General features: G+C 37.6%; 1 protein-coding gene across 2 annotated transcripts in view; it reads right to left on the bottom strand.

The window, feature by feature from the left end:
• Positions 1-21,771, bottom strand: part of ep300a (E1A binding protein p300 a) — a 32,293-nt gene that overhangs the window by 8,395 nt on the left and 2,127 nt on the right. The window contains exons 2-20 of one of the 2 annotated variants that reach the window (XM_056255456.1): positions 19,167-19,789; positions 16,364-16,540; positions 15,943-16,264; positions 15,714-15,827; positions 15,277-15,483; positions 14,652-14,757; positions 14,345-14,476; positions 14,037-14,154; positions 13,801-13,957; positions 10,348-10,425; positions 9,018-9,106; positions 8,731-8,883; positions 6,713-7,126; positions 5,812-6,048; positions 3,735-3,903; positions 3,173-3,291; positions 2,176-2,415; positions 1,764-1,852; positions 326-436 (exon numbers count right to left, since the gene is read on the bottom strand). In XM_056255456.1, the coding sequence (XP_056111431.1) occupies positions 326-436; positions 1,764-1,852; positions 2,176-2,415; positions 3,173-3,291; positions 3,735-3,903; positions 5,812-6,048; positions 6,713-7,126; positions 8,731-8,883; positions 9,018-9,106; positions 10,348-10,425; positions 13,801-13,957; positions 14,037-14,154; positions 14,345-14,476; positions 14,652-14,757; positions 15,277-15,483; positions 15,714-15,827; positions 15,943-16,264; positions 16,364-16,540; positions 19,167-19,789 (3,655 nt within the window). The remainder of the gene's footprint in view (positions 1-325; positions 437-1,763; positions 1,853-2,175; positions 2,416-3,172; positions 3,292-3,734; positions 3,904-5,811; positions 6,049-6,712; positions 7,127-8,730; positions 8,884-9,017; positions 9,107-10,347; positions 10,426-13,800; positions 13,958-14,036; positions 14,155-14,344; positions 14,477-14,651; positions 14,758-15,276; positions 15,484-15,713; positions 15,828-15,942; positions 16,265-16,363; positions 16,541-19,166; positions 19,790-21,771) is intronic. The other variant, XM_056255457.1, reaches the window with a different exon arrangement.

Here is a 21,771-nt window from a genome sequence, read left to right as displayed (position 1 = left end):
CAGTAATATATTTTAACTCTAGGTATTTTTAAAGTGACATTTTTTGCCTTACTAAAATTTACTACATTTTTTAAACATTTGGTAGATAACAGAAAATTCAACGGAAACCTCTGATGTTATATGTAAGAGTTGTTCTTTTATAACGGATAAGTGCAGTAGGATCTCTATACAATCAAACTTAATATGGGTAAGGGTCTTGATACTGCAAACACTAGACAGATTAGACAAACTTGTTTTCTTGTTGTACAGCTGAAAAGAAAAGAAAAAAAAGATCATGCTGTAATAAAACACTAATTAAATATGGTGTGAAAGAGGAGACACTTACGTTTGAGGTTGGGATGGGTCATCTCCCAAGGACACAGTCTCACCCTGGATCTCATTGAAACACTTTTCGCAGAAGTGGTACCTGTCAGCAAGAAGCCCATATTTTGGTGAACTACACCATGCGCCAACACCACAGCCAATCACAGAGAGGCAACGAGGAGGTAGCCACCAATCAGTGCAGGACAAGGCAGGGCAGGCAGGCCAAAGGGGGAGCGCAGGACAGGGTCATCGCCAGAGGAGCCAATCATGATGCAGGATTTTTGAGCAGGGGTTTTGAGCAGGGAGGGGTTTAGGTGCAGATGGTTGGTCAGATGAAAGCAGGCGATAGCGGACACAACAAATGGCAAAGTACAGGGGAGAGGAAAAGGGTTGACAAAGAAAAACATTAGACAAGACAGAAATGAATGGATAAGGAGGGAGACAATAACAGACAAGCAGAAAGCCAAAGCAAAGCACAGATTAGCATTTACATGTATAATGAGAAAACCATTATAGCAAAACTGGAGCAGAATCAGTTGCGAAGGGTGTTGTGACTTATGGACACATGAGCACATTAAACATGAACAAAAAGACCGTAGCCACAATGTCAAGCAAACAGGCATTTTAAAGGTGCTCTTTCAAAAGATAAGAATTACTCCTTTTATGTCATGGTTACACTGATCAGTGTCAAGTCATACATATTGTAAAATTCATGACAAAGTGGTCATATCATGAAATATACAACTCTTTAACACAATTTTTCTATGTACTATGAAGACACATTACCTTATGACTAACCACATTTAGGTAAACCAGCACAAACAGGCCATTTAATGTAAAGGATCACAAAAAGAGTGAAAATGGGCATGTAAAAATTACTATTTTTGATTCAAGAAACGTTGACAAATTATAAGTGGAGTAAAATATATATATATATAATAATATTTGTGTATGAAAACATGGTTTGTATTTTGTTCCAACATTAATGTCCTTTGTCAGTCACATGCTTGTTTAAGTGATAAACTGCACTACTTGTGGTTGTTTTCAGAGATGGTAACAGGCTACACAATTGTAGCATAAAACGTCTTGTGTTACAAAACCTTCAACCTCTGTAGCACCAGTGCTATGTGCAAATAAAAATAAAAAGTTAACGTTACAGCCCTGACGATCCCCTTAAAACATTTGAATGACTATTTGTAGCAGAAAAGGAGCACACTTTAAAATGCCAGGTCTTTTCACACACATAGGATTTTACAATGGCAAATGACTGATTGGTGGAAAAGGTGGGATAAGAAGACACTCTTATCAACCGTGGTGCAAGTCACTTCACTTTATGTGGCCAGGTACAATGGAAAAACAGCTGTTTCACATGCATATGTAATAAATAATCATATCATGGGTCGTTCAGATATATATGCTTGCGTGTCCGTTGATGTTGGCCTCAGTCGTAAGTTCCTTACCTGTTCTGATAACTAAAGTAAGCAGCATCTCGTGGTATAGTGCATAGCTGCTTCCCATAGCAGCACAGAGTTTGGGGAGAAAACTCAAACTGTGAGAGAAAACAAAAAACATTTGGTGAACATGATGAAAATGCAGAGAACACGGTGAAAATAAAGAGAACACTGACAAATGCCTGTATTTGTAAAAACAGATCAACTTCAGATCAGGTCTTTCATATCAATATTTACTTGATCTGTGCTATGACACAAACTCCCATATTATGACTAACTCTTTGGATGAGAAAGCTAATTTGGTTAGCTCAACGCCTATGCTATAAACTAAAGCATTAAGGAAAGTATTGATTTATAAAACAGGCATCATATTAGAAGGACAATTTAATGTGTGCAAACACTCTTGCGGCCTCTATTTTACCTTTCTCCCACAACAGTAGCCAAGGCTCTGCATGACCGGGTCGATCTCCTGCTCAAACACTTCCGCCAGCTTAGAGCAGTACTTGTAGACTCGTGATGTCTTGCGGTTATACAGCCAGGCGTTGTTAAACATGAGCCAGATGTCATCCACGTACTGCCACGGTTCTTGGTACTGGCCCGTGTCGAGCTTCCGTTTTATAGTAGACAAGTCCATAGGATTCTTCACAATGTCAAAATAGTCCTGTGATTTGCCAAAAGTGACAACGTTAAATATCAGTTCAGCAGAATCATACATTTACGTAAATAAGAGAATGACCTTAATACTTAGAAAATGTATTGATATCCGAAAAATTATTAACATTCCCAATTTTATACATGATCGACGGAAAATATATATACTACCATTCAAAAGTTTGGGAGGAAAGTATTAAAAGAAATTAATACTTTTATTCAGCAAGGACACATTAAACATTGATAATGTTACAAAATATTTCTATAAATATTTCTATTTCTATTTCTATTATATTTTATTTTGTAAATGTTGTTATTTGGACTTTATATTCATCAAAGAATCCATGAATTTTTTTTTTTTAATTAACAGTTTTACATTAAGTTTTCACATTAACTGTTTTCATCATTGATAATATAAGAAATGTTTATTGAACACCAAATCAGTATATTAGAATGATTTCAGAAGGATCATGTGACACTGAAAACTGGAATAATGGCTGCTGAAAATTCAGCTTTGCCGTCATCAGAATAAATTACATTTGAAAATATATGTAAAATGGAAAACTAAATTAAAATTATAATAATGTCACAATACTACTGTTTTTGCTGTATTTTTGATCAAATGAATGCAGCCTTGGTGAGCATAAGAGACGTTAAAATATTTGTAAAATCTTTTGAATGGTAGTGTATATTATTAGTACGGTTATGTATGTTTAACCAAAAACAGCATTATATTAAGGTGGCTATGCACCAGACAGCACACGTACTGGTATTCCCAGCACTAAAGGGTCCACAGGCTGGCGGAAGGGCAGAGACTCGGGGTCCTGGCGGTAAAGAGACTCCAGTGTGGGCATCAGGGACTGCCTCAGCTCTTCTGGTTTAAAAACTAATGAAAAAGAAAGCAAGACACACAGAATTATTACATCAATTCTTAAATTCTTTGACAAAAACACACAACAGTGAATATTTAAGCTATTCAGTGTAATCCAGAGGTACCTAACCTGTGGCACACAAGAAAATATTTCAACTGGCTAAAAAAATTCTCTAGTTAAAACATTTGCCCCGTTTGACATTTCAGTCATTGTAATTTGATGCGTGTGCTTAAATTGCAGCCATCACCAAAGTCATCTGTAGTCAAATAAACAGTAAAACGTATCCATTGATGTGTGAGATTCATTAAATATGTTGCATGGCTGTTAAATTGTTGCCTATTATATTGTTATTCTATAGTATCATTACCAAGGAACCAGCAGTTGGTTTTGTACTGAAGCCAAACCTAGCAAGTGGAATACCCAATACCTAAAATACCCAAGTGGAGTCTGATCATACTTTTCTTTTTGTTGGGGACTCCCGAAGGTGAACTGTGGGTAACTGTGGACCCTGAACCCTCTTCCTCTTCTTTAGGCTCAGTCTTTATCTCTGGCTTTTTGTCCTCCCCAACTGCAGTGGAAGACGTCTCCATTGGCACACCATCACTCAATGGCTCCTCTTTCTTTATCTGATAAAAGCAAGCAGTCAATTCACATGGAATGATTTTAAGATCATCTACAGGGTCCAAGGATTTTCTTCTACTGTGGTTCAAATTTTTACTTGCTCCACCAAAAGAAATGTTGTTGTTTTGACCCATGTAACACTGTATTCTAATAAATAAGCCACCAAAAACTTTAAATACTGGTGACATTTCACAATTCTCAATTGATTCCAATTTCGATACCCCAGAAAAAAAAAACGACTAGCCTAACTAATATAAAGTTCAAATAGTATTGAACAACCCTCTACGGACACACTGAAGCTCGAGTCACCATTGGCTAGTTCATTTTTTATTTTACTCGCCAGACTTTTTACAAGGAATGCAACAATGCAAATGAAACAATTCTATATAAATATAACACAAAAAGTACAGTAAAGACAAGTAAACAGTCTGTAATGAAATAAGAACAAATAATCAAACTACAAGCAATAGCACAAATAAACACAATAGAGCACAGATACAAATAAAACAAACAGTGCTTTTCAGGTTTTTCAGAAAGATCTAACAGGAGTTAGATACAGATTACAGGCTGATTAGGTACAGAAATTGAATAAAGTAATGTAAAAACTCTGCATAGTCCTCACTGTATAAATTAAATGTAGATGAATCCTTATTAAAGTAACAAAGTTATTCAGTCAATAGCAGTGACTATTTTGTTGTTTGATTAACATTAAAAACACAGACAGAAGTAGGAATATTAGGAATAATGCACGAATCCAATTCACTGATGCTGTTACACATGCGTTGTCTTTCTCATAATTTACGTTCACTTAAGACAAAATTGTCCATTCAAGCACAAGACGACGCGAAAAATAACTCAATTCAGTAGTTGCGTGCTGTCAAACACTGCTTTCTGGATGCCTGCTTCGAATGTGCGCACAAAACTTCTCGAATGGAGTTTTCTTTCGAGCGTCTTCTTGTGCTTGAATGTTTAAATTGGCAAAGCTTAAATTTTTTTTGCAAATGATAAACTTTCATGATGACACAGCACTGGACCAATCTGTGCAGTGACAGTTTCGTCAACTTGGCCATCGGACAGTCCTTATTGTTGAGCTCTGCATTTAGAGCTAGCGCGTCAATTCGCTGTATGTGGCATGTGTAAAAAGCCTCTCTTTCTCTCACATTGAGTGCGTGTGTAAGGTAAATAGACAGAGGGCAATCTCAGCCAAGAAATAAAGCTCTGCAGGCAATGAAATTATATCGGCACTAAACTTATTTTTTGCCTCTAACTCAATCACAGGAAAGTTATTATCAAATGGCTAGTAAATTGTACGATTTCAAAGACATTTTTAACTTGCCTAATGTGAAATTTGGTCTTATATGCAAGTGATTTACTCGCATTGTAGAGGGTTGTTGAAGACAAGCGAGTATTCAGTAATAAAATAAAAACAAATAAACCAATTACAAGCAACAGCTCATAAATACAACAGAAAAAAGATACAAGTGAAATAACCCGTGCTTTAAGTTTTTCAGGTAAGTTTAACACTATTCAAGTACAGAAATTGAATAATCAAATGTAAAATAACATTACAGTCTTTAAATATAGATTAATCCTTGTTAAAGCTACAAATGTTGTTTAGTCAAGATCAGTGAGTGATTTTCTCTTTGTCTTTGGTTCGATTAACATTAATGACAGACAGCAGCAGGAATATTAGGCTGCTGCTACTTTAAGACCAAAATGCACGGACACAATATACTGTTACAAATGTAGTGTTTCTCATCTGTTTACGTTCAGTTAACAGCTTTGTTGTGTGTATTTTTCTGTTCCATTATTGTTGAGCCCTGTTACTAATAACAACATGTCTGAATGTCAGATAATCAACACCATTCAGACTTTAATTCTTATTTACTGAAAATACAACCTCTGGATCTTACCTCAGGCTTTTCCTCAGATTTAATGTCTTCCTGCTTCCCAGTTCTTCCTCCCACCATGGCTTCTTCATCCTCATCCTCATCCTCCTCCTCCTCCTCTTCTTTCTGCTTGACCTCCACCTTGGGCTCAAAGGGGGTTGTGGAGTCTGAAGGACCCTGCTGAAATGATCCATCTGCACTGCTGACGGAGGCAGGGGTAGCAGCCTGGCCGTCCACTGGCAGAGAACCCTTATGAGACAACTGAAAAAAGAAAAGACAAAAACAGTCAAAAGGGTAAAAAATTAAGTGTTATGGCTATAGAAGGATCCAAAATCTAAGACCACAAGTGAAACCGCAATACAGTCTAAATAAATACGGTCAGCATTAATAAGAACATCTTTGAAACCTCTCAGATTTTTTATCAATTTTCAAATGTACATGTAATTGGATTTGATCCTAAATTCTATGGATCTCATCCAGTCAAAAGTGAGGAACAAATTAGGATTTATAACAGGCAAAAAGTGACGTGAAAATTTTCTTTTGCATACACCAACTGAAGAGCATGTGTACAGATTTGTTGTGCTCATATATATATGAGTAATTAAAATAATCCAACAATGTTTCTTAAAATGTAAAGATGAATAGACAATAACAATATGCATTATTATTATTCTATGTGCAAATTAACAACATATGTGTGTAAACATACATATAGGTGGAGTTGATGCACGCTCACATCGCTTTTGAATTGAAGATGAACTGCAGCAATTTATAAAGCGGGATGCATTCTAGAATATTTTTTGGTGTGTATGGATGCTTTATAAACCACTCATAGGAACATCTCAGAAATGGTTGTGTGTTCACATTTAGGACCATTCTACGTGTGCATTTATATTTTTGTTGTATATAGAGCAATAGTACTCACTGGAGTGCGGGGATGCTGGCTGGCATTTGGTGTGGAGAGGCCACTTTGAGAAACAGCGGGAGGAGTTCCTCCTAATGTCTGCTGCTGTGGTTGCATGGCATTGTCAGAACTGCTGGACGGATGTAACTGCTGCTGACTGCCAGTCGGGGGTAACTGGGGTAGACCGGGTGTATGGGGCTGGGGTGTCTGGGAGCGGGGAGTGGGTGTGGGTGTACGGCTATGTGCTGGGGAAGGAGAATTCTGGTGGACGGGCGGGCAGTGGGGGAGGTTGATGGACTGTGTTGGGGTGGATGGCGGAGGAACCCCACTTATGCTGTTGGGACCCGAGGACCCGCTGCCTGCCCCACCAGCAGACCCAGGCTGGGCTAAAGGACTGCCGACTGGTAAAGATGATAAAGTAGGCATTTGCCCCTGCTGTCAAGTTAAAAAGAGCAAACATTGAGAATGCATTCATGAAGCAGTTCTGAACGAATATCATATATGATGCATTACAGCTCTAGAACGTTTAATGACAAAAAAACAGGACCACATGTATACAAGAAAAAACAACAGTTGGTATGCATGTGTAGTAGTAGTAACAGTAGTGTTTTCTCAAAGCAATAAGAATTCATAATTTGATGGTACATTAAGAACATGATTATTATTAAAGAGACACTCCACCCATTTGCATTAAGCTTTCCATTGTTAGAAACCCAGTCATACTATTGAATGGTCGTGCAACACTCTCTCACTTTCCCCTGAGACGAGAGAAATCCGCTATTTACCTTTTTCACTTCCTCCTACAATGACGCAAAAATCGTCATTTTACGTCATTGTAGGAGGAAGTGTAAGAGGGGGGTATTTCTGTAAAGACTACAAGCACCCTTTCAAACCCGCCCATAGGGGGTTGGACCTAATGCGCTAACAGACCTATCACAGATCAGTGCCTACAGCCAGTGTTCCGCATGTTTTCACCACGCCCATATATGGGGCGGGATCTCACTCACAGAATGTAAAGAGAGTGTCAGCCATCTTTCTGTAGAAGCTAAGCTAACAGGCTCTTGCCTCTTGCTCTGTGTAAAAAGTTTGTATAGTAGGCTAATCACGATGGCAGAAGATAGTTTTGAAGTTGAAATGGCAGAAGGGGATTTCGAAGATCTGTTGCGAGAATCTGATGCTCGCGGCTACCTGTACGAGCCGCAATACAGCGATAAACAGTTGCGGGAGATGGAGGAACAAGAGGCGGCCGGAGCGAGACCTGAGCCCGGCCAGAGCCTGGGGCGGACTGGCAGTGTCAGTGCTCTCGCTGTGCGCCTATGGAAACAGATATAAAGTCCTATTGCGGTCGCGAATCTCAGTGATGTCATTTTCTTCTGGAGGAGATCGCTGAATCTGCAGAGCTTTGAGTGTAAAAGAGTGCTTTTGAGTGTTAATATTAATTATTTTTTTAATTAAAAGTTAAAACACATTGGCTGTGGTTCTTTTTATAAACCGTTAGTGTTACTAGAGTATGGATTAGCCTAGAGAATGTATTAGCTTAGAGTAATAGTGATTTCAATTGGAAGAAAACAGTTCATATGCAGAGCTACTAAGCTACTCTGTTGACATGGTCCTGCCTTGCATCATATTTTTAATGTGAAAGTGTAAGTTGTGTTATTTACATTAGGCTAGTACATCCCGGTACAACGCAATTTAGCACCATTTCAAATGGAAATGTATCAACTAATTCACGATGTATCAAAGCTAGCCTAGATGTATCCATTTTTCGGATTCTGCCGCCTGTAACCGGTAGGCGTGGTTTGGGAGTGGCCTCGTAAGGGCAGCAAAGCAAGTGCATTCTGGGAGTTGTTGTCTTTCAGCCACATGAGTAAAAAATACATTTTCTGCCTTTTCTCAGTCTAGAATGCTTCAATTTTAAAAATAATTTCACATTTGTACTATATAAATGACCAATATTAAATACACATTTATCTTCCCAGCGGTGGAGTTGCCCTTTAAGTCAAAGTAATACAATTCAGAGAAAATCTATTCTATCTTACTTGAGTAATAGCGCCATCATTTCCTTGGTGTGCCATGTCAACAGATCCACCACCAAGAACAGGACTTGAGCCTTGAAACTGTCCAGGTTGCATGTACTGATTTTGCATCTGTGCAACATTCGGTTGTGGCATCCTCCCAGTGCCCATGCTTCCCTGAAACAGTCAAAACATTCAGCATTTAGAAGAAATATTTTGTGCACACTTAAAACAATCTTCCACGGAACTACTATGGAGTAATAAATAACAACAAAAGTACAAAAGCTATCATTTCTAGTCACAGTAATAACCTGGTTAAGAGTCGTGTTGAGTGGAAGAGGTGGTGTAGATCTCTGGCCCATGGACTGCATTCCCATATGATTCCCAAACGGATTCATGCCTGCAATGCACAGAGCAGAAGAGAGACTTAATACATATGTACATACACTACCATTCAAAATTTGGAGGCTGTAAGATTTTTAAATGCTTTTGAAAGAAGTATTTTATGCTTACTAATGCTGAATTTATTTGATAAAAAAAATACAGTAAAACAGTAATATTGTAAAACAGGGGTCTTCAACGTTTTTCAGGGCATTGACCTCTTAGGCAATAGAGACATGGAGCAGGGACCCCCGATACAAAATGTGTCAAACAGATCTACATATTAAGCATATACCCTTCGATATTAATAGAAACTAACCAAGTTATGTTCAAGTTATATTATGTTAACACAGTAGATCAGAACTATGAACATTCTTGTTGCACAATGTCTGTACATTACTTTTCATTGTTGAAATTGAGATTTATGGATCATAATAAACTATGTTGCGTTAAAAATCACAATTCATTAGTTGCAGTTGTTGTAAATTATTTGAATGGATTTGCAGTCATACATTTTAATTTCACTGTCAGATGGACAATTAAGAATCAAATCTCTGACACTGAGTATCTGAAATGAGTGCGTGTTCTAGTAACATGCAGAGGTAGGCCTAATAAGCAACGGCTCCAAAATAACAAGAATAGCAATATATTGATCTATTACCATATATTGGTCTATTATAATCTATCAGTCAGCATTTACATTGCGCGTATCTATTTTGACATTCCATATTTTTGTCCCATGCTATAGTTATCACTATGCCAATTGCAATTTCGAGAGTGAATCCTGCATTTATATGTAGATGTCACTTCCAAAACTTCAGCGTGTAATTGGCCATTGGTCCTCTTAGCAGCATAAAAAAAACCCAATACTTTTATTCAACGGATTATAGCTATACAGCCTTGAAAACGTGAAAGAGCGCTCACTTTACAATCACTAAAAAGCTGTCACTCATCTCAGTTTGCAATCTCACAACGTTCCATTAAAAATCAATAAAGTTGTCTATACACACTGCATGATTCTCTTACTTGCATCATCTCTTTGTTTTATAATGAGAGGTTTCGCGAGAGCGAGCAGAACTCAGCACTTGAACAAAAACTCTGCAGTTTAATTTAATTTCTTTAAAAAATAAAAATAAATGACTGACACATAATAAAATTTATAATATCTCAGTAAACATACAAATATATGTATGTGTATATATATATAAATAATGTGTGTGTGTGTGTGTGTGTGTGTGTGCCTATGTGAGATATACACACCAGCAACATTCTGCATCCTGTTCATCATCTGGTTTGGACCAGCAGGCCGCACCATCGAATGATCTGAGAGAGGACCATCTACAGATAGAGGGGCAAAAAAATAAAATAAACAAGTAAAGTCTATGAAATCACTTAATCGTTTTTTTTTTTTTTTTTGTTCTGTTGACACATGTCCTATTAGGGCCGGAAGTTTGGGTAGGAACATCAAAAGGCTCGTCAGTGAGGGAGACAAAAAACTTCTTACTTTGTCGTGATGTTTTGTACTATTTTCATTTTGCACTGTTTTAATTGTATGCAGCAACACTTTAGTTTCTTTAGCAATACAAATTGAAAAAAAATCCAGCAAGAATAAGAACAAGATTCGGGTTTCCTCATTTTGCATCAAAGCGCACAGGGAATACAAACACTAAACTCTATATGCAAACCTGTAATAAATAAGTAGCCTACATTTTTTTTCCAAGACTTTATGTAAACGTAACCAATGTTACAGTATTGGTTCTTTAAATTGGGTTTATTTTTATTTCATTTTCAACCGAATTTCAGTTTTAGCATCTAAAAAAAATGTGTATTTTTTTTTTTATATACAGAAGTCAACATTTGAAGTGGATCAAAAAAGTTCAAAGTTGTCCTAAGACAAAGAACGGGTTTTGTTCAAAATTCATGTATAACTTTGATGAAAGGTTTTGATCCACTTCAAATGTTGACTAATGTATTTAAAGCAATACTATTTAGTTATTACATTTTTATTTTAGTTTAAATGATTAACCTCTAAGTAGCCTACTCAAGCTACTTATTAACTGAGATTATTAAATTATTAAAACAAATATACAGATTTAACTGATATATTATTTATCATTCACATAAGGAATGCAACATGCTCACGTCAGATAAATGTATCTAAACATTTTTGTTCTAAGTTGACAGTGATTAGAGGCTATACTAAATCTATACTAAATGCACAGATCTATTTTGAAATTTGATATTTGTTAATCTTCTCAATTTCATGAGTGACTCACAAAACAATCATTTAGAGGTTTAAAGACAAGCTTCTTCAAGCCATTGCGACTTTCTTGTGCGATCGCCTGACAAAAACTGCTTGCAACAGATACATTGAGCTCCTTCAGAAGGTTTTTTCAGATGTGGTACACAGTCTCTCCAATGGAATGTATTGTAATGTTGCAATTTGCCATTATTATTAATAATATCTGTCAAATAATGTCTCTTATTTCTAAATGTCACTAAGAATGGTACAGCATAAACACTATCTTTCAACATCAGTTAAGAGCAAATATTTAGCAAATAAGTTTATATTTAAGTTGCCATTAAGGATCAATTCAAATAAACACTACAAATAAAAATAACAGATAAAGAATAAAGCATTGGGAAGTTTTTTCTAATTAAATGTACATTTCAAACGTTTTTATTTGTGACAAATATTAAATAATGTGGTCACAACATTGACAAAGTCTACAACTAAATGTGTAGCATTTTCACATTTTCTATAGTTTATTTTATTGCAAGGAGAAAATAACATTATAGTTATTAGGATTTCATTTTTAATGAAGTTTGAGGTATTAGTCGCCTGCTGCATTATAAAGCCTGCACACAGCCCATGAAAAAGCAGAGATCTGTCTAAATGTTTTATGAATACCTCTTTAATGTACTATGTAGAAGGATGAGGAAAGCAAATTTACTATGCAAGGATTGTCACTGAGAGTAACACATACCACACCCCAGTTCTAAGCTACAATTTTATTTTATTTTTTGTTTTAGTTTTAAGTTTATGTTTCAAAAAAACGAATGTCTTATCATTAAGGGAATTCAAGGAAAAACAAGTTTTGACTGCATTTAAATATTGTCAGTGTTTGCCTTGTTGTTCTGTAAAATTCATATTGTGAAAAGACAATAAAATATAAAATATAAATGAAAAAAAGAAAAAGCAGAGATCTAATACAATTTTGACATTAGCCGCTTTTCCACTGGCAAGCCAGCGTGAACCAGGGCAAACGACTTGCCGGGCAGAGCCAATAGTCTCGGACCTCAAGCACCGATACCAAAATCAAGTTCCTTTTCCAGTCGGGCCAGTATTCCAACAGCGCTTCCCTACAATCCGCCCTTAACACGCCTCCATAGAACAACATCACAACCCCACCATTTCACCACCTGACTGAAAACTAGCTAGATCAAAAAATGAGCATGACAGAAGCGAAAGTTTGGTTTTTGCTTGAAGACTTAAGATTCCAACATCGATATTTGAACAATGTTTTGCAAGAATTTTTTTTTTTTTAATTATTAATTTGAGTCAAGAGTGCACATCAATCATGCTGAATCATGCTATTTACCATTTCACATAAAGAGAGAACACATACCTATTTGGTTGCACCTGCTTCCATTTATTTGTGATCACAAGAATGCACAAAACAACTCCATTAAGTCCAAAGGCTCACACATTTAGAAAAATATTGATAAAATATCATATGTTTACATCACATTTCTTTAGAAAGGGTGAGCATTTCTATTAATTTTCCACAAAATTAAGTGATCTGAGGAGGTTTGAGCGATCTCTGCCATCTCCCTATAACTGTTATCCTTTCAGTCAGATCAACAGAGAAGAAAACAGGAGTTATGAGTTACACGAGTTAAACGGATGCAGATGCATGCGAATGAGGATGCATTAGTCCGGTATCAACAAAAGCACAGGGAAGAGACAAATAAAACATGAAACCAAATAAATACACGATTATAATCATATATGATTTGTCTACGTTCTTCAAACGGTCTCTGGTATTTTCCATAAACATATGTGTATTTATTATCGCAATGGTTAGCATAAGCAGCCTTTAGCATCGCATATAAATATATTCTGCCTCATACAGTGATCAGAATCCCCATCAGATCACAGGGAAGTTATTTCAAATACTCGCTGGTGTCTGAAAGCGAGTTGAGCAGAATTTGGTGGCTAGTAGCCTGATATCATAACATGGAAAATGAACATCAGTATTGACCTTCTTTTGAGGTAAACCACTCCTCAAGCCCCAGTGGGCCCACTTTGGACCAAGGTATTCGGCGGGCCAAAAACCCCTGGCCGTTGACCACGAGGAAACCCAGATGAATCTCTATCAAGCCCCGGAAGTGACAGTGGAAACGCAACTGGCCCTGGCACGCACTGGCACCCTCGCTTTTGGCCCGACGGTGGAAACACAGCTATTTACTGTTCTGTTTGAATTCGTTTTCTAAACAATGAATGCTTACATAGTGTTTTGATTACTAAATTTGGTTATGTGAATTTGATTTTAAATATGTTATTGATGGTATTTTTCTTGTAATCTCCACTGGAACGGTTGACTGCTACTTGCGAAAAGGAGCTGTGATACGTCCAACCCATAACTTGTACAAATCTATGGTTTTAGCTCCACTATAGGGGGGGGGCAACTTTCATGGACGAGTACTCACTAGTAGGCAGTCCTGTGGGTGGCCCTGGTTGACCAATCCCAGTGGGCCCTTGCTGAGTGGGCATCATGCCCTGCTTCTGTAACCGTGTCCTTCGCTTCTCTTCCAGTTCCTTTTGGATCTTATAGATCTTCTCGGCCAGCAGGTGATAATACTCCGCCTGAGAAGTGTGATAGTGACTTATAAACCAGTGATTATGATAAAAGACAAATCATTAACAGACAAGACAATATACTCACCCTGCTGTTAGCAGACTCATACATATCCCCCTCGACTTTACGCGCATAGGCCACTAGATTCTCCATCCGCCGGTCCTTCAGTGCAGCTGGGTCTGGGGTGGGAAAAATGGCTTGGACTCTGAAGAAAGAGGACAACAGCAAAGGACACCGAAATGAATATTAATCAAGAGCCTTGGTCGGCGGTTATAATGAATAAATAACTAATTAAGTACTTGTTTTAAAGATCTTCCACTATAAAAGGTGACTAATAAAAAAAGACAAATGTTACTGTAACTTTCATAATTTTCACAAACCAGTGTACAACTTACAGTTTGTGGACCAGGTGGTTGCGTAGATCCTGGGTTATGTCCTCATGCCAATTCTTCCTCATGCCAGCACTGGCAGCTGGGTTGGCCATAGGCATACACCCCACACCACCCACAGCATTGTCATTCATCAGACTAGTGAAAGGTGATAGAAACAAATAACAACCACTCTATGTTTGAATATGAACTTATTAAAACCGACACACGCCTGCTGCAGCAGATTAGTGTTACTGTGAGATTTTAAGACCCTCTGAACGCAGAGGATAGAATGGTGACTAGTTACGTGAGATGTACCGAAGGGTTTGTTTACCTCTGTGAGTTCATGTTCAGATGCAGCATTGTATCCTGGAGAAGGTTAGATTGCTGATTCTGAGACTGACCACCCACGGCCCCATTTACTCCCATGGAATTAGCTCCTGTAACAAGAAAGGTCATGAGAAGAGACACCACTACAATTTTTTCTAATAAAAAATTGGGGTTGGTAATATTTTATATTTTAAAAAGAAGTCTCTCATGCTCACCAAGGCATTATTTGATCAAAAATACAGTAATAACTGTAATATTGTGAAATAAATAATATTACAATTTAAAATAACTGTTTATCAATTTTAACATATTTTACATTTTAATTTTCAGCAGCCATTACTCCAGTCTTCAGTGTCACGTGATTCTTCAGAAATAAATCTAATATTAATATGATTTGATTGAAGTGTTTCTTATTATCAAATGTTGAAAATGGTTGTGCTGCTAAAGATTTTCATGAATAGAAGGATCAAAAGCAAGCATTTATTTTAAACAGATTTTTGTAATATTATAAAATGTCTTAACTTTCACTTTTGATCAATGTGTCCTTGCTTAATAAAGAGATATTAATTTCTTTAAAAAAAGACCCCCAAACTCATAGTTCAAATAAAATCTGAAGCCTCTGTCATTACCCATGCTGTTCATTGCCCGTTGTGTTTGTTGGACAGGCTGAGGGGAAGCCTGGTTTCCCTGGTATGTTAGGCCCAGGGCCGCGTAAGCCCTCTCGATGGAGCTGGGGTCTATCTGCCCTTGGGTATTGAGATTGGTGGCACTGGGCGAACCACCAGTTACATTACCCAAAGAAGAACTTAACCCCACACTTCCAGTGCCTAGCAGAGCTGAAGCCATGTAAAGAAAGCAGAAATAAACCGAAAAAAGAGACAGTTACCATAGAGGTGGAATTTGAAAATAGTAATAAAACTGTTGCAAGGTCCAATTCTGCTACATTAAGGACAATGAAAATATTCTAATAGCCATGACACTACAAAGTTACAAAGTAAATTTCTATGTTTGAAAAGTGATGGGTTGAGATGTATGAAACAGCATGTTTTGAATCTATAACACTCACTCTGTTGATTCCTCTTGTCTCCTGCGTTTTTCAAAGGTAGACATACAGGGCAGTCATGCCGCGTGCAGTTCTTCCAGTGAGAGATTATCTGTCTGGAAGAGGCACAGTGCGCCACTAAAAAGCAATAAAAACACAAACCCAATATTAGTAAGTGCCATGTTGTTTAAATAGGCAGAACAACAGAAACAAGTGTCGCACCGTTTCAGTTCCGTGCAGTTTATACACTCACCTTGGCAAGATTTGCCAGCCTGGCAGTGCGTCATGTGGTTGAGGACGTTCTTCATGGTGCGACAGTGGGGCAGGTTACACTGCCGTACTTCCCCGTTGGCCTGCTCCCTCCGCTGGCACTTGTGGGCATGGAGCAAAAGCACCAGCTGCTGCTGTATGAGTTTGCGCTTTTCAGGATCGGCCGCAGGAGGAACACCTCCCACCGCTGCTGCAGACACGGCTGATGCACCCGATCCGGGGCCGAGAGTTCCTTGGGCGTTAGGCACCATGCCGCCTGCTCCCGCGCCTCCGGCAGCGCCCGCTGGGGAGAGCTGAGTAGCCTGCTGTGGAAATCCCAAATGAACACACATTAAGATATCTTGTGATTGCTTTAAAAGGAACAAGTCTAATGTCTGCATATAAGGCTCTGAACGAATACAAACCATGCCAGGTATGCCCTGCATAGGCTGAGGTTTCTTGTCAAGGTTAAACTGGGCCGGACTGTTGGACAGACCTACTTTGTTCTGGAGCTGAGGGGCCAGCCCTGCAACACCCAGACCCTGACTGGCAGGCTGACCATATGGGCCTCCATAGGGGCCTGAACCTGCATTCATCCCGATCTGCAACACACAGACAGAGGGAGATGACAACACTTTTCCAAAAAAAGAAAAACCTGTGGTTGAAAGTAGTAGAGAAAACACTGATAGAATTGCGGAATCCAGAATCCAAATGGAAGTTACTGTGTAACGCAGGTCGTCACATAATTTAGCTAAATTTGAATGAATAACTTAAGAGTACGCCTGTAAACTTAATCAAATTGTGATATGAACTAGTCTCTGTTAATAGTAAACCGCTACTGAAATATGAAGTAGGCCTATGCATGTTCTTCTGCACGTCTTTGCTCTTTGTGTGATACTTAAGTGCACGTGACACTTGTGGAATTTTAACGTGTGTTTTCTTTCTATATGAGGATGCTTTATATGGACTTCATCTCTGGAGCTGCTCTGAAATGTTACTTTTCAGCATTTCACCATTTCATTTGAAAAAACTATATTGTCAGATACACAAAGCAATTCAAATGCCTTAACTACAACCCACCATAACAAAGGTTGGTTTAACTTGACAGTAAAATGTAACTATTGTACTTCACAAAGGAATAACAAAAATAATACAATTTTTCATCCTTTTTTTTTTTTTACCGTAAACCGTAAACCTCTATTGTGCAGCGCTCTGTTTGCCCAAAAAAATTAAAGGAATTGTTCATTTGACCGGTTCCAACCGGAATGCGAGATAAAATGTCAACTGTAGAACCATTTTACCGTTTATACATTTATCAGCATGTTAAGAGCATTTCATCATAATGTTATAATTGCGAAAATGATTTATAGATGGCAAGGAGAGACTAGACCATTAAAACTTTGAAATTACTACTTAATTTTGTTTTCTATGTTGTTTGTATGTTTTCAGTAGATACTTATTTTAAGCAAAATATAAAAATGATCCATACTTCAAGAGGGAAAACCCTGAACACCTTATTATAACTATTCCCAAAAAAAGGAAGGAAATATAGAGGCCGAACCTCTTGGAACTTTGTTTCAACACACCTGAACTAGAGACTTGATCTGTCCATCGGGAACTGATTGCAATGTCGGATTGTCATCTTTTGCTAATTGCTGTGATCTCATGTGAGTGACATGAAGATGTTTTTATTTCTTTGTGAAGTGTTGTGTAAATAAAATCTAAAAATGCATTATATTTTGCTTAAAAAGTTCAGATGCACCTATATGAAAACTTTGGCCGATAATTCTTTATATTTGAAATCCTACAAACAATATATTGGCTGATAAATTTAAATTTTCAAATAATTTTTTGAGAGCCTGATTACAAAAACAAAAGTCTCACCATTAAAAGACATGTCCCAAGTACTTCAACATAAACAATACAGTTTGAACCAGTGCAGGTTTTTAAATTAATTTTACACTCCTATGGCCAACTTTGTTTATAAAAGAAATATTGCCTTGCAAATAAATAAAATAATGCAAGCAAGTTATTGGACATCATTATTTGAACATAAATAATGAAATTATTTTAATTAAACCATATTGTTGATAAAGAAAATATGAGAAAAATAAAAAACTGCTAGTTATTATTAATAATGCATCAATATTTTTGCAAAGGAAACATCTCAAATTAATATTACTGCTTAAAAATAACAGCATTGCTGTTTGAGCTGCGTGCGCTGAAGCTGAAGAGCTGAATGAACACCGGGAAACTGAAGCGATTTGGTAGCGAGTTAATTAACTCAATGAAATGCATTATTATATTATTCATTATTATATATTACAACTTATATCTGCACAAAATGATGCAAATGCACAATTGAAATTGACCTAAGTTACGTGCTAGTCAGAATGTGCATTTCCTGTTGTGGATTCGCTCTTCCCGTAACAACGCGCTGAACACGGCAACTAAACCCAAAGATTCACAGCATTTTATTACAATAAGTGTTCTCTTTATAATGTTACGTAATATGACATTCCTAATCATAGTTATTAATGCCGTCGTTCATTACCGTTAGCTAAAGATGATCACCGGTAAGCACTTTACTACCGCGTTAATTAACTTAACCAAATACTTCCTATATGAGATCAACCATGTGTATATATATATATAGATATATATAGATATATATAGATATATAGAGAGAGAGAGAGAGAGAGAGAGAGAGAGAGAGAGAGAGAGAGAGAGAGAGAGAGAGAGAGAGAGAGAGAGAGAGAGAGAGAGAGAGAGAGAGAGAGAGAGAGAGAGAGAGAGAGAGAGAGAGAGAGATACACACAAAATAAACATATTTCAACTTACAATAAAACAAAAGGCTCAGAATGCACAAGCGAACTTGACTGTGCTAGTCATGAAGGTGTAACTCCGTTGTGGATGCGCTCTTCCCGTAACAACGCGGTAAAACACGGGCGTACAAAGAATTCACAACATTCTTTTACAGTAAAAAAGATTTACAGACCAAAAACAATAACATTAAAATGAACATATATCAGCCAATACCGATATGGTGGTGGCTGATATATAATGCATCCCTAATCTTAAATATATTGGCCCAATACTAATAACATGATAAAGATATATTGTGCATATCTAATAAATTAACAGAATAGGTCCAACATGGCCAAATTAAAAGCATTTTTTTAAGGTGTGCACGACACTTCGGGCCAATGTTGATGATGATGTCATTACCTTGTTCATTGCTCCAGGTTGCTGTGCCCTCAGTCCACCCTGGCCTCCTACTGTCTGCTGCTGCTGAAGAGCCTCTGCTAACAGGTTACTGTTGCTGCCCATGCCCGGGTTGTGATGTCCTATTCTGGGCGATCCGTTCATCATCTGTGCTCCCAGCATGTTTTGCTGCTGCGGTACGGGCCCTCCAGGCTGCTGCTGTCCATTGCCTTTCTGAGGTCCGAGCATATTCCTGTTCATGTTGCCCACCATCCCTGCCATCTGCTGCTGTTGCATAAGGGCAGCCTGTTGTGGGGAAAGATGTTGCTGCCCTTGGGAGCCCATGCCCTGGGTACCCGGAGAAGCCTTCAAATTCCCAAAAAGCCCCATTGAGGCTCCTGCTGGGCTGCCCATCGCACCCTGCTGCGGTGCTGCAGGTGCGGGTCCGTGCCGAAGGAGTTCTGAGAGCTGCCTGTGCTTGGCCGCTGCATCCTGGCCACTGGACACAACTCCTCCAATGGCCCCGCCCCCACTACCCAAACTGCCATGCAACTGGCCAAGGTCCCCTCCATTTTCTAGACTCAGCTCTGAGGAACTGATCAGCTCGTCTGGAAGGTCATGCTCCAGGTCAAAAAGCGAGCCAAAATCTACAGCAGGAAATGAGAAATTAGAAGCGAGATTAATGATGGGAGAATATTATGTTATATTTTTGGTCCTGGGGCCGGATTCACGAAAAATTCTTAAGAATACATTTCTTCTTAACTGCTATTTTCTCATCTTTTTTCTTAAGTTAGAAAATAAGAATATTTTGTATTTCCAAAAATGTGATGGGTCCATTCTAGCTAGAACTATCGAGGCAGCACAGATACAGGACTCATTCACTCTAAAGGGAGCAAAAGAAAGACGGAGCGCAAACGAATGGGAAAGACCGCTGCATCTTGAGACAGGCTCTTTTAAAATAACTGTTTTAACTTGACACGGCACATAAAAAAAAATAAAAAAAACAATACGCTGAGTGATCAACACCCGTCAAGCCAGTCGAGACGAAAATGGTCTGCGTGATTATTATGATAACTACGGTAATCTTCAGGCAGCGCAAAAAGAGTTACATAAAAATGTAGATTAATCTAATTTGATACCTAAGACTGACTGACTGATGAACAATAAAAACCTTGAAAGCAAATCAGAATTTTTAAAGTACCAGATTTTTACAGAGCTTGAGCATTTAAAGTGGCAGACAACAACTGCAGTGCACACTTATTAGAAGCAGAATGTTATCATACATTGGTGTGGAGTGGACACTATATAATCGTTATAGTCATCTTTATAGTTACTGTTCTTGGTGTTAACGGCCGTTAAGAGTGCATGAATATGGAGCATGGGCAGCTGAAATGGATAAAAAAGGACTCCAAAAATTCTACCATCAGAAGAATTTTTACATCGTAATTTGTCATTTAATATGAGATCAAAGAGAACATTGTGAACACTTTCTATCAGCATGTTGCATGCATACAACTTGTTCACAAGCTGTTTTATTGACATCTTTCCGCAGTTGAAACACTGATCGAGCGATTACATGAGACATGATGCATTTCGGTAAGTTGTACTGTATCTTTCAACACATCTTTTAATGTTCATGCATGTTTTTTCATGGTATAACTTTAACTATAACTATTAAAGTGAAAGAATAGACTCGCGCTGCCGCTTGTCACATCACTACATCGATCACATCACATTTAAGAGAGTCAATTTTGTGATAAAATCTAGGGCTGCTTGATTATGACAGAAATCATAATCACGATTATTGGTCAATATTGAAATCACGATTATTTAATGCGAATATTGGTGAGTGATATGATCAAAGTCTTATTCCATATGATTAATTTGAAATATATGTGAAATTTCACAATTATCGATACTTCAGCAAAAATGTATACTAGGTTAACTAATGTATCTAAGTAAAAGGTCCTCAAAACAATTACAGAAGACAAGTAAACAGTCAGCAATAAGAACGAAGAAACTAATTACAATCAAGACTGACAAATTAAATAAACAGTGCTTTAAGTTTTTCAGCAAGATAAATAATAAACTAATAAAATTGAAAATAATATTGTTGTGTACATTAAATATAGACAGTGGAAGCGGTACAATAATTGTTTTTTTCATAATCGCTGGAAGCCAAAATCAAAAAACAATCATGATTAATCGCACAGCCCTAATAAAATGGACAGAATTTGAAAGCTGAGACTTTGTTTCTTATCAATAAATTTAAAAAAAAAAAAAAAAAAATCACACAGCTCTTTGCGACTTCCAACAATTAATGTGTGGTGTAGGGAAAAATTGTCTTGAACTGGCTTGAACTACAGATGTTTCATAGGGTTCAAATAGAGCCTGCTTTAACATCGCTATTTTTAAAACTGTTAATGCATTATTGTCACGTTGAACAATTCAACAAGATTCCACCTCCGTTTTATTGACAGGATATAATCGGCCCTTATCATCGGCTGCTTTTATCGGCCGATAGCTACAACGGCGCATCCCTATTAATGACTTACGGTACATTAAATGGCAGGCTGTGGTTTGACAGGGAGCCAAACAAAGATGAGATGTTGTTGAATTATGATGTGAA

The sequence above is a fragment of the Rhinichthys klamathensis genome, unplaced genomic scaffold (genome assembly GCF_029890125.1).
Source record: "Rhinichthys klamathensis goyatoka isolate OS25496 unplaced genomic scaffold, OSU_Roscu_1.1 h1tg000121l_1, whole genome shotgun sequence".
Classification (NCBI taxonomy): Eukaryota; Metazoa; Chordata; class Actinopteri; order Cypriniformes; family Leuciscidae; genus Rhinichthys; species Rhinichthys klamathensis.
This window is presented reverse-complemented; position numbering and strand designations above follow the sequence as displayed.